The following is a 12,457-nucleotide window of genomic DNA, read 5'->3' as shown; positions in this document are numbered from 1 at the left end:
CTTCGGGGCCAGATAATATTCACTATCAGCTCCTTAAACATTTACCTGAATCGTGTTTAGAAACAATGTTAAATATCTTTGACGATATTTGGACTTCTGGTAATTTTCCATCATCATGGCGAAATGCTACTGTCATTCCTATTCCTAAGCCTGGTCGTGATCATACCGATCCCGAATTATAGACCAATATCCCTCACTAGCTGTGTTTGTAAGACTATGGAACGTATGATAAATAATCGTTTAGTTTGGTACTTGGAAACCAACAATCTCATTACTAACATTCAATGTGGTTTCCGCAAAAATTGTAGTACCGTCGATCATTTAGTACGTTTAGAATCTTTCATTAAAATTCCATAAGATAAAAAGACATCTCTTATTCCACCACTTGGAATAAGAATACAATCTGATGTTTCTGCTGCCCAAATCAATCTTGAAACCATAGCCCCCACTCGGCTGTTCACTTCTCCACCATGGCAGTTAGTAAAGCAAGAGGTGGACTTGACATTAAGTAAACTAAAAAAATCGGACTCAAATCAACTAATTTATCAACAACAATAAAATGAATAACGTAGCACGTATGATACTCACAGTTCTATATTTACAGATGGATCCAAGGACGGTGACGCTGTTGCAAGCGCCACCGTCATTGGATCTAGAACTATCTCAACCAGATTACCAGATAACTGCTCTATTTTCACAGCGAATGCAAATGCTATTTTAACAGCTCTAAAATACATCCACAACCAAACTAAACATAAAGAGTTCATTATTTTATCAGACTCTCTTTCTTGCCTTCAGGCTATTAAAAAAAAGTCTTCCACGCATCCACTTTTAATAGAAATTATTGAATTGTTTAATGATCTTGCTACTGGCCAATACGACATCGTTTTCTGTTGGTTACCCAGCCATGTTGGAATCACTGGGAACACAATGGCCGATGCTGCTGCAAAAGCAGCCCTCAACAAATCTGTGACACCACATCTGATCCCATACAGCGACATCAAACCAGTTATTAGATGTTACATCAGAGATTAAATGCAACAGAAGGGGGACTCCCAATTAGGTATCAATAAATTACATGAAATTAAACCAAATATCCGTTACACCTACTTGGGTTGTCAGTCCAGATTTGAAGAGGTCATTTTACGATGATGTCGTATTGGCCATAGTAAATATAGTCACAAATATTTATTAAACGGTGAAGATCCTCCATTTTGTATCCCTTGTGATGAGAGAATCAGTCAAGCATGTTCTGCTTGACTGTATTGATTTTGCCATCACAAGGGATAAATATTTCAAATCATCTTCTCTAAAGGATCTTTTTAACAATATTGATTCTCATTTAATTATTGGGTTTTTAAAAGAAATAAAATTGTATAGAAAATTTTGATTACATGTGTTGTATAAAATGAATGACCTTTTAACATTTGTAGAATGAATTTATATAGCTGAGTTTGTTACTGGCAGTATCCTCAAAGGGGGTTGACGTAGTGTAAAATTATTGTCCCCCTGAGAGGATATATTAAGAATAGTTCTGCCTATACTCTTTTAAACGTAGTATATTTGTCATTTTAATTTTGGCTAATTTTGCGCACAATCACCAGTTGCTGAAGGGATGATGTAAATCCTGCTGGGTTCCATGCAGGAAGCTGAAGTACTGTAAGTCCCAATGGGACCTAGTATGGTGATCTACCTTCAGTTGCTTGCGATCTACGGCCCGTTTTTATACTATGATGTTATCTTTAGTGCTATCAATTTTATGATTCCATACTAGTTTTAAAATATATTTCTGTGATAAGTCTAGTTATTTTACTGTCCTTCGTTGGCAGGTTTTTATATAAATTTCAATATATGTATTATGTTAAACTATTGCTAGTCACGATATTGCTGAAATATTGCCAATGTGACTTAAATTTTAACTCACTCACTCACTCAGTCAGTCATGTCTTAGATACATACCACGTGCACAACACAGGACAACTAACCCAATGCATTTGTTCTTCCAAACTAATACATGTCAAAGCTTCACAAAAAATCAATAACTTGTAATAGAATACAATGACGCTCAAGAAAAAGATGTGCAGCTGTAAGAGTGTAAATAAAAGCGACAAAACCCGCTCTATTATACGATTCCGACTATATCATGAGCATGTATTCATGATTCATTATCAAATAGTACTGATAGCAGGAACATCTGAGCGTATCCTGCCCAACACGTCCCCCACATGTCCACTACATAAACCATGACATAAACAATTACCAGCTATAGAGCTATTCGGTAGGCCCCGTTCATATGCACAATTAATACTATGTTAAGAGGGTAAAAAATTTCAAGAGAAAGTGTTCATTGATTCTTGAACATATATTTCTTTGTGTTATTGTGTAAGGAAGAGAATATATGGATGTCAACTTCTTTATTATGAGGAACACAACGTTTCGGAGTATATGCTTACTCCTTCATCAGGCGAATAAATGCCATGAGGCAGAGAGCTAATATATGTACATGTAAGGACAACAAAATTAATAAGATAACAAAAGGTGGAAAAGAACAACGGGTAGAAACTAGCAACTAGAAAGAAAGACAGTACCTAAGTTATCATAGATAAGTAATAGGCAATGGACAATGGGCAAACAGGAGGCCGTGGGTAATTAGCACTGATAGCTGAAAGAATGGACATAGCAATGGGCAAATGGAAGCCAAAGCAATGTGTCCCAAGCACAAGGCAGATAGGTCACGGTTCATGGCTGGCTGGTGTCTGCTGATGTTATTCTGTATGCCCCGTTCATATGAACAATTAACACTGTGATAAGATTTTAAAGAAGAAGTGTAAATGTATTGTTATTTGAGTTCAATGAACGCATAGCACAATTACACATACGAGCACTGAACTAAAATATTAACAACAATGATGCTCAGCAGTCGTCCAGTTCTTCCGATTTTCTCAAAACATCTCAGACTGAAGAATTTCATATATTATATGGGTTATCGTTTTACATGCAGGCTTCGTGAAAAAGGTCATGCAACATCTGCATAAATTCTGTTGTATATATCTTGACAAGGGAACTATCCAGCTGGTAATCACACAGAAAGAATTCATGCTCTAGGCAAGTCACGAAAATCACGTTATCTATTGGAAACCTTTAAATGGAAGCACAATGTATCACATTAAGCAGAAGCAAAATGAATCTCCAAAGAGCTGTCTTTATTCTTCTGACTTTTGTTATCTGCGAATGTGCAGAGAAACCTCACATTGTATTTATAGTCGCTGATGACCTCGGATGGAACGATGTTGGATTTCGGAACCCTCAAATGATCACTCCTAACCTGGACAGACTGGCCAAGGCTGGAGTCATCCTCAACTCTTCTTACGTCCAGCCTTTGTGTTCACCCTCCAGAAACTGCTTCATGTCGGGATATTTCCCCTATCACACTGGACTACAGGACAGCGTTATTGGGATAGATCAAGCAAAACACCTGCCGGCCAATCTAACAACAATACCACAAAAACTGAAACAACTTGGCTATGATACTCACATGGTTGGAAAGTGGCATCTTGGATTCTGTAACTGGAAATATACACCCACGGAGAGAGGCTTTGATTCCTATCTTGGATATTACAATGGTGATGAGGACTACTTTACTCACGTGAGACAGCTAAGTAGCGAAGAAGTGGGGCTGGATTTTCGCGTCAACAAGACTGTCAAAAGAGACGCCAATGGAACCTATTCTGCAAATGTGTTTGCGGACAGGGCTGTTGAAATAATTGAGAACCACGACAACAGTAAGCCACTTTATCTGTACCTTCCATTCCAGTCTGTACATGTACCTCTTGAAGTTCCACCTAAATATGAAAACATGTACAAAAATATAGAAACCATAAAAAGAAGGGTCTATTGTGGAATGGTGAGTGCTTTGGATGAAGCTGTTGGGAATATCACTAAGGCATTAGAAGACAAAGGTCTCATGGACAATTTATTGTTAGTCTTTACAACCGATAATGGTGGTCCCACATATGTTGCTGCTAATAACTTGCCTTTAAGAGGGGCCAAGACTACTCTCTGGGAAGGGGGAACGAAAGGTACAGGATTCATCTACAGTAAAACACTTTTGAAAAAGACGGGCTACCTCAACACTGGAATGATGCATGCTGTGGACTGGTACCCGACATTGTTGGAGCTGGCTGGTGGAGAGAACACAGACCCAAACATGGACGGAGTCAGTCAGTACGACATGCTCATCAATGGTGGACATTCCAAACGGAATGAGTTCGTCTACAACATCTATGACAGTCAAGAAGCGGCTGCCATAAGGTACGGAGATCTCAAACTTATGCAAGGAAGTCCGGGACATCATAACGGTTGGGCTCCATTGCCACATCTTGGAATTGATGAACGTGTTTTTCAAGCTGATAACCAAACCTTCCCTCCCTTCATGCTGTACAACATTACTGCAGATCCAACTGAACATTTCGACCTCTCAGGCAAGTACCCTGAGCTAGTGGACATGATGAAGAAGAGGCTGGAGAACTGGAAGAAAACCCGTGTCCCGGCCCAGGACCATTCTCATGTTCCAAGGGCGAACCCAAAATACTATGGCGGTGTATGGAGTCCTGGGTGGTGTTGATACAAACAATGCTGTCATACAAAATAAATATTCGAAGATTTTTTTTTTGCATTTGTTTTTCTTTGAAAGATATTGGAATGGATTGCAAGTTCGCATGCTACTTCGGTGTTTATATCACAACATGTTGGTGATTCCTGAAAGATAAATTAAGATTAATAGATGCATGTGTGGATATGTGTTAATGAGTCAAGATAGTACCTGGTTTCCTTCAGTAAGTGCAAGGTCTCAAGCAAACCATACTTGCCGAAGGAGGTGACAAACGAGATCGGGTGTTCAGGCTCGCTGACAGCATGCCATCGTATCCCATTTGCGTGGATCGATGCTCATGGTGTCAGTAAGTGGAATATCTATTCCCTCCAGACTCGATTATTTACAGACCTAAACAAACATACTATTTTTCATTAAATTTTCGTCAACAAATCCTCGATGTATTTATAGCTGATCTCTTTAAGATAGCTTTCTTCTTTTCTTTTACAAGTTTTGAAATAATAATGATTTCTGGTGTACCAACCATCATATAGTTGTTAATGTTTATTGAGGAATCAATTTTTTTCTTGCAATTGTATTTTTGTTCAGGTATCTCAGTTTGTTAAAGTAATATAGGTATGCGACATGGATCTTTCATTACACAGTGGTGTTTGTGTAGAACCAGGTATCACCCAAATATATATTTATAGCAATTAAATCCGTTTTAAATATAGTACCACTTCCCTAATTGTGATATTTATAATCCATCCACACAAATCCACGCGTTTATGCAAATAAAGAAACGTCAAACATCATTGTTAAATCACGTGTCATAGAAGTGGATTGTCTCTATAAATGTCAGTGCTGGCGGGTCAACATTATCTTTATAACACAGAGCAGTTTACATAGTTTATAGATAACAGCTGTCTTATTGGTGCACGTCTAAACTCAGCTGAGCTGACATACACTTCAATTGTGCACTTTAGACATTATCCATCAATACCATGAAAAATATGTGTGACCTTAGCAAATTTAGCCATCTCTTCAAGCTACATGTCCATTTTACAAATTCTAATACTTCACTCGAACATATGTTCCGTTAATCTGTATGAAAATTACTCATGTTTTTATGACTTTCATGGAGCATTACCTATCTTGGTCTGTTACAATCAAATTTGTAAATATGGCAAATGGACTAACATGTCAGCAACACAATATCACATAATGAGAGTTAAAGAGTTACGTGAATACTTTGTATTGCAATCGGTGATTAGTTAATTACTTAAATACATCTTTTTTCAACTCTTGCGATATTATACATTGGATATTAGACTCAATGTAGTTATGGAAACCGGTCTAGTTTTAGCTCAAATGAACGGATGTCGTAGTCAAGTGAGCTGTTTCCTCAACGTACTCAAACGCAGTGTACATCCAACATCCTGCCTTTTATGCAACAACATAAATTTGTGTAACATATTACTGTTATCCGTATACACTGTGGTGTGAAATTGACAATCTACATTTTCCGAGGCTTTTAAACAACACATATTGCCAAATTTGATTTAAATACTCGAAATTGTATGTTTCGAAGGACCCATATCCTGACGAGCATTCTGATTAACTTACGCCGTTTCGACGCATGGCGGAGGTTTCTTGCAGGTTACGGAAAGATGCGAGTGATGACGAAAGTAATAGAAATAGGAATAAGTGCCCCGGTGAATTGTAATGCACTGTGTGAATAAATATGCCGTCTCTCTCAAACCACCGAGCCTACTAGCAATAGTGACGTAATATTGACAGTTGACTTAAAGGTCTCATTGGCAGCTGCGCAACTACACAATGAGGTCAAGTCGTTTACAACATATACAAAATAGTATTTTGAAGAGCTGTGTCCCTTACAACATTAACAGTTCTGGTGGAAGTTGTCGCTTAGAAGTACCCATAAAATATTTTAAAAAGTTAAAATGCGGTGGGTAATTTAGAATCACATGACAAACCCTGTTTTTATTCATAGTAATGATATGTAATGTCAATGTTGTTTATTATATTCATTCATTCATTCATTCATTCATTCATTCATTCATTATTGTTGTTGCAACGAAACAAATGCTACAAGTCAGAAGATGTCATTCAAGGGCATGTGGAAATGTTTTAACTGTGTTATCTTTGTAAGCACATCACCCTTGAGGGTTTTAAGTCATGTGACAGTTGGCAGTAGAAAGACCTAGTCATTGGTGTCAAACATACTTAGGATCAAACTAGATATAACATTGTATGACAGGAGTATACATCGCCAAATAATGTTAAATGAAGACATCTATTCAACCTAATGTACTGATACCTTGATCTTAACCAAATTTTTCACAAACAGTTTCTGAACCAACTTAAATATTCTGTGTTTTGACAAAAAACGATTTTCCGTGTAAAGACATGGTTAAGAGTTGTGGGAAATTATGGCTGCCATATTTTACAAGTCACCAACAATTCAATGTCAAAATTAATGTTTTGTACAAAGGATAATCATTACGTGGTGTATCAATATGTCATTGGCATACTCATGGCATGCCATTATATTGCATGGATATATCGAAATTTAATTGTTTAATCCATAAGTGCCCTACTGCATCCTTCAGTGACATCCACATAGTGATGGTCAGTCAAGACAACAGAATATGTATTAAAAGCTACAAAACCCTTCCATAATCATAAGAAATCCATTGTAAGATTCCGACTGTATCAATGTTAACATTTAATTTCTGTACAAATGATGTCATTAATTAATGTATAAATATGCCATTGTATTCTTTTATCGATATATCGATATATGATTGTTTAATCCATAGCTGCCCTATTCCATCCTTCAGTAACATCTACATCGTGATGGTAAGTCGAAGAAAAGTTTGTTTGTTTGTTGTTTAACGCCGCACTCAGCAGTATTCAAGCTATATGACGGCTTTCTGCAAATAATCGAGTCTGGACCAGACAATCCAGTGATTGACACCATGAGCATCGATCCACGCAATTGGGATACGATGACATGCATCAACCAAGTCCAAGCCTTACCGACCGATACCGTTTGTCGCTTCTTACGACAAGCATAGTCGCCTTTTACGCCAAGTATGAGTTGCTGAAGACCTACTCTACTCTAGATTTTCACTGGTCCAGTCAAGAAAGGAGAACGTGTGATAAAAGCGAAAAAAACCTTCAAGAATCATGAGAAGTCCATTGTACGATCCCGACTGTAACATAAACATGTGTTTATGAATCACTACCATATAGTGATGAAACCACGTGTACCTAAAGGTAGCACCCGTCAAAAACACATGAAAGGCAAGTCAATTGTTCACCTGAATGGGGAATTGCATCGGATATCATTAGTGTCACCGATGCGTCACAGAGCTTAAGTGAAACTTCTTGGCTAAATTTTGTTTTATGTTGCCAGTACGCACGGCGATCAGCAAGGAGGGGAACACTATGGAGACGCCTACCTTTTGCCGCATTGACGTTATCAATTAGGTAGGGTTCAGCATTCCACATGAATTTAACTTTCATGTTGGACAAATTGTCCTGAACCTTGCAGTTAAAGATATAACTTTATCTTTGGTCACCACGTTTAGTGTCAAAGGCTCTTGGGTCGATGAATGAAGTATTTAATTCAGATTTCGTGCGGAATATTATTGTACAACGTTGATAATCAAATGTATTGACATATTTGAACTTTGTTCTTTCCTGATATAACAAAACATTTAAGCAGAGTTTTGGAGAATCCACATGGTATCAATTACGCTTGTCTCAAATACTTTCTGCAACATTAAGTTGTTACAGCGTTCGTCACCGAAGATACCCCTCGTCCGTGATGCCCCTTTCTGTATCCTTGGTCGTGACATTGCTAAAACGGCATAAAATCTCACTCAATCATTCATTTAACCACACACTCGTTCACTAGCTCCTTGGTTGTATTAAGGATTGTGGTTATTCTTTGAGACAGGGATTGGGTGGTACATTTGATGGACCCATCACTGATGCACGGTTTTTTCAGATTTCTCCCTCAACATACCGGCCCACTACCCCCAAGTCTTTGCACTGACCTGGCAAATACAAATAATGTGTAACATCTGGAGTTATAGGGCTTGGAAGCATAGTTGTCTGTCTTCAGCATCAGATATGTGCGTTGACTTTTCGTATTTAATTCGATGGTGTTTCTGTTTTTAACATTATATATCCAGTCTGGAGGAGAACATGGGCCCTTTCGCCTACAGCGATTATGTCAATAGATTTCATATTTAAGCAATTTTAAGCTTCCACGTGTACATAATAAGGAATGTGTCGACGGAAGCATTTCCTCCGAGGATAAAAATTAAAGCTGACAGAAATACGACATAAAACATTTCCATAATCATAAGACTCTCGCGCGTCGCTTGTACGTTCCCAAATGTACCATGAGCATGTGTTTCTGAATCACTATCAAATAGTGATGATACAAGATGTTCGCAAAAAGTTGAGTGTATACTGTCCCATCGTTGGCACCCGTCACAAACGCATGCAAAGGCAAGTGAAACAATATGTCAATATTGAATTACCCCAGCTGTGTACCTGTAAAGAGATTCTAGTACTTATAAGCAAAGGAAAACGATTAAAGGCAAGTCAATTGTTCACCTGAAAATACATATGGACACGTCGTGAAGTCAAAACAGGGAATTGCATCAGACATCACTTTTGTCCCTGATGCTCCAAATTTCGAAATGTTCTCCATATGTCTACAATAAACTTTTTCAAAGTTTTGCTGAAGCTTTGAAGGGTGTAACCCTGATCAATAAGATACGTGTGTCTGTTATTCTTCCAATAGTATACAAAGGTTTTCTGTATAACCTGAAAGGTGAGATTCAGATAGGGTTTTGGCTTGGTTTAATGAATTGTACCAGTAGATGCGGGTAAGTAATCATTTAATTGACATTTCCCACATGTATAAAGAGTCATGCTTGGTGTCCTGAAAAAAATGCGGTCAAAATCATATTTTGTCTTTTACCAAAATCAGAATGTATCAACGCAACACTAATCAAGTCAAATGTGTGAATAATTGAAAGATTGTTGTATAAATCCACATTAAGAGGTAAAACCGCTCAATCACGCCTGTCTGTATATTCTGCATCAGACAAATCCACCGCAAATCAAATTTGAAATCAGAGGTTAACCCATGAATCAATATCTACAGAACGTAAGTGTGAAATCAATAAATGACTACAAATGATCAATGAATAATTAATAAATTCGGCTCCCGGACTTTTTTCAGTCATGTCCTAGATACATACCAACGTGCACAACACAGGACAACTAACCCAATGCATTTGTTCTTCCAAACTAATACATGTCAAAGCTTCACAAAACATCAATTACTTGTAATAGAATACAATGACGCTCAAGAAAAAGATGTGTAGCTGTAAAAGTGTAAATAAAAGCGACAAAACCCTTTCTATTATACGATTCCGACTCTATCATGAGCATGTATTCATGATTCATTATCAAATAGTACTGATAGCAGGAACATCTGAGCGTATCCTGCCCAACACGTCCCCCACATGTCCACTACATAAACCATGACATAAACAATTACCAGCTATAGAGCTATTCTGTAGGCCCCGTTCATATGCACAATTAACACTATGTTAAGAGAGTAAAAAAGTTCAAGAGATAGTGTTCATTGATTCTTGAACATATATTTCTTTGTGTTATTGTGTAAGGAAGAGAATATATGGATGTCAACTTCTTTATTATGAGGAACACAACGTTTCGGAGTATATGCTTACTCCTTCATCAGGCGAATAAATGCCATGAGGCATAGCACTGATTGGTGAAAGAATGGACATAGCAATGGGCAAATGCAAGCCAAAGCAATGAGTCCCAAGCACAAGGCAGATAGGTTCCCTGGTCACGGCTCATGGCTGGCTGGTGTCTGCTGATGTTTTTCTGTAGGCCCCGTTCATATGCACAATTAACACTGTGATAAGATTTTAAAGAAGAAGTGTAAATGTATTGTTATTTGAGTCCAATGAACACATAGCACAATTACACATACGAGCACTGAACTAAAATATTAACAACAATGATGCTCAGCAGTCGTAACATTGTCCAGTTCTTCCGATTTTCTCAAACATCTCAGACTGAAGAATTTCATATATTATATGGGTTATCGTTTTACTTGCAGGCTTCGTGAAAAAGGTCATGCAACATCTGCATAAATTCTGTGGTATATATCTTGACAAGGGAACTATCCAGCTGGTAATAACACAGAAAGAATTCATGCTCTAGGCAAGTCACGAAAATCATGTTATCTATTGGAAACCTTTAAATGGAAGTACAATGTATCACATTGAGCAGAAGCAAAATGAATCTCCAAAGAGCTGTCTTTATTCTTCTGACTTTTGTTATCTGCGAATGTGCAGAGAAACCTCACATTGTATTTATAGTCGCTGATGACCTCGGATGGAACGATGTTGGATTTCGGAACCCTCAAATGATCACTCCTAACCTGGACAGACTGGCCAAAGCTGGAGTCATCCTCAACTCTTCTTACGTCCAACCTGTGTGTTCGCCCTCCAGAAACTGCTTCATGTCGGGATATTTTCCTTATCACACCGGACTACAGGACGGCGTTATTGGGTTGGACGAAGCAAAACACCTGCCGGCCAACCTAATAACAATACCACAAAAACTGAAACAACTTGGCTATGATGCTCACATGGTTGGAAAGTGGCATCTTGGATTCTGTAACTGGAAATATACACCCACGGAGAGAGGCTTTGATTCCTATCTTGGATTTTACACTGGTTCAGAGGACTACTTTACTCACGTAAGACAGGGAGGAAGCGATGAAGTGGGGCTGGATTTTCGCGTCAACAAGACTGTCAAAAGAGACGCCAATGGAACCTATTCTGCAAATGTGTTTGCGGACAGGGCTGTTGAAATCATTGAGAACCACGACAATAGTAAGCCACTTTATCTATACCTTCCATTCCAGTCTGTACATGTACCACTCGAAGTTCCACCTAAATATGAAAACATGTACAAAAATATAGAAACCATAAACAGAAGGGTCTATTGTGGAATGGTGAGTGCTTTGGATGAAGCTGTTGGGAATATCACTAAGGCATTAGAAGACAAAGGTCTCATGGACAATTTATTGTTAGTCTTTACAACCGATAATGGTGGTCCCACATATGTTGCTGCTAATAACTTGCCTTTAAGAGGGGCCAAGACTACTCTGTGGGAAGGGGGAACGAAAGGTACAGGATTCATCTACAGTAAAACACTTTTGAAGAAGACGGGCTACCTCAACACTGGAATGATGCATGCTGTAGACTGGTACCCGACATTGTTGGAGCTGGCTGGTGGAGAGAACACAGACCCAAACATGGACGGAGTCAGTCAGTACGACATGCTCATCAATGGTGGACCCTCCAAACGGAATGAGTTCGTCTACAACATCTATGGCAAGCGGGAAGCAGCTGCAATACGGTATGGAGATCTCAAACTCATGCAAGGAAGTCCGGGATCTCACAATGGTTGGGCTCCTTTACCACATTTGGGAATTGATGAACGTGTTTATCAAGCTGATAACCAGAAGTTCCCTCCCTTCATGCTGTACAACATTACTGCAGATCCAACGGAACACTTCGACCTCTCAGCCAAGTACCCTGAGCTATTGGACATGATGAAGAAGAGGCTGGAGAACTGGAAGAAAACCCGTGTCCCGGCCCAGGACCCTTCTCATGTTCCAAGGGCGAACCCAAAATACTATGGCGGTGTATGGAGTCCTGGGTGGTGTTGATACAAACAATGCTGTCATACAAAATAAATATTCGAAGATTT

The 12,457-nt window shown here is 38.6% G+C and overlaps 2 protein-coding genes across 2 annotated transcripts; both read left to right on the top strand.

Annotated features, from left to right (window-relative positions):
- Positions 1–3,144: 3,144 nt before the first annotated feature.
- Positions 3,145–4,665, top strand: LOC124143811 (arylsulfatase B-like). Its single transcript, XM_046512935.2, has one exon. It carries the CDS (start codon positions 3,146–3,148, stop codon positions 4,622–4,624), a length of 1,479 nt encoding a protein of 492 aa, XP_046368891.2. The 5' UTR covers position 3,145; the 3' UTR covers positions 4,625–4,665.
- A 6,241-nt stretch (positions 4,666–10,906) lies between these two features.
- On the top strand, positions 10,907–12,457 carry LOC124143795 (arylsulfatase B-like). The gene has a single exon (XM_046512911.2). The coding sequence runs from the start codon at positions 10,938–10,940 to the stop codon at positions 12,414–12,416; it is 1,479 nt and encodes a 492-aa protein (XP_046368867.2). The 5' UTR covers positions 10,907–10,937; the 3' UTR covers positions 12,417–12,457.

This window comes from Haliotis rufescens, unplaced genomic scaffold (genome assembly GCF_023055435.1).
Source record: "Haliotis rufescens isolate VD_foot unplaced genomic scaffold, xgHalRufe1.0.p SCAF_2, whole genome shotgun sequence".
Lineage (NCBI taxonomy): Eukaryota > Metazoa > Mollusca > Gastropoda > Lepetellida > Haliotidae > Haliotis > Haliotis rufescens.
Note: the sequence above shows the minus strand (reverse complement) of the source record. Positions and strands in the feature narration are given on the sequence as shown.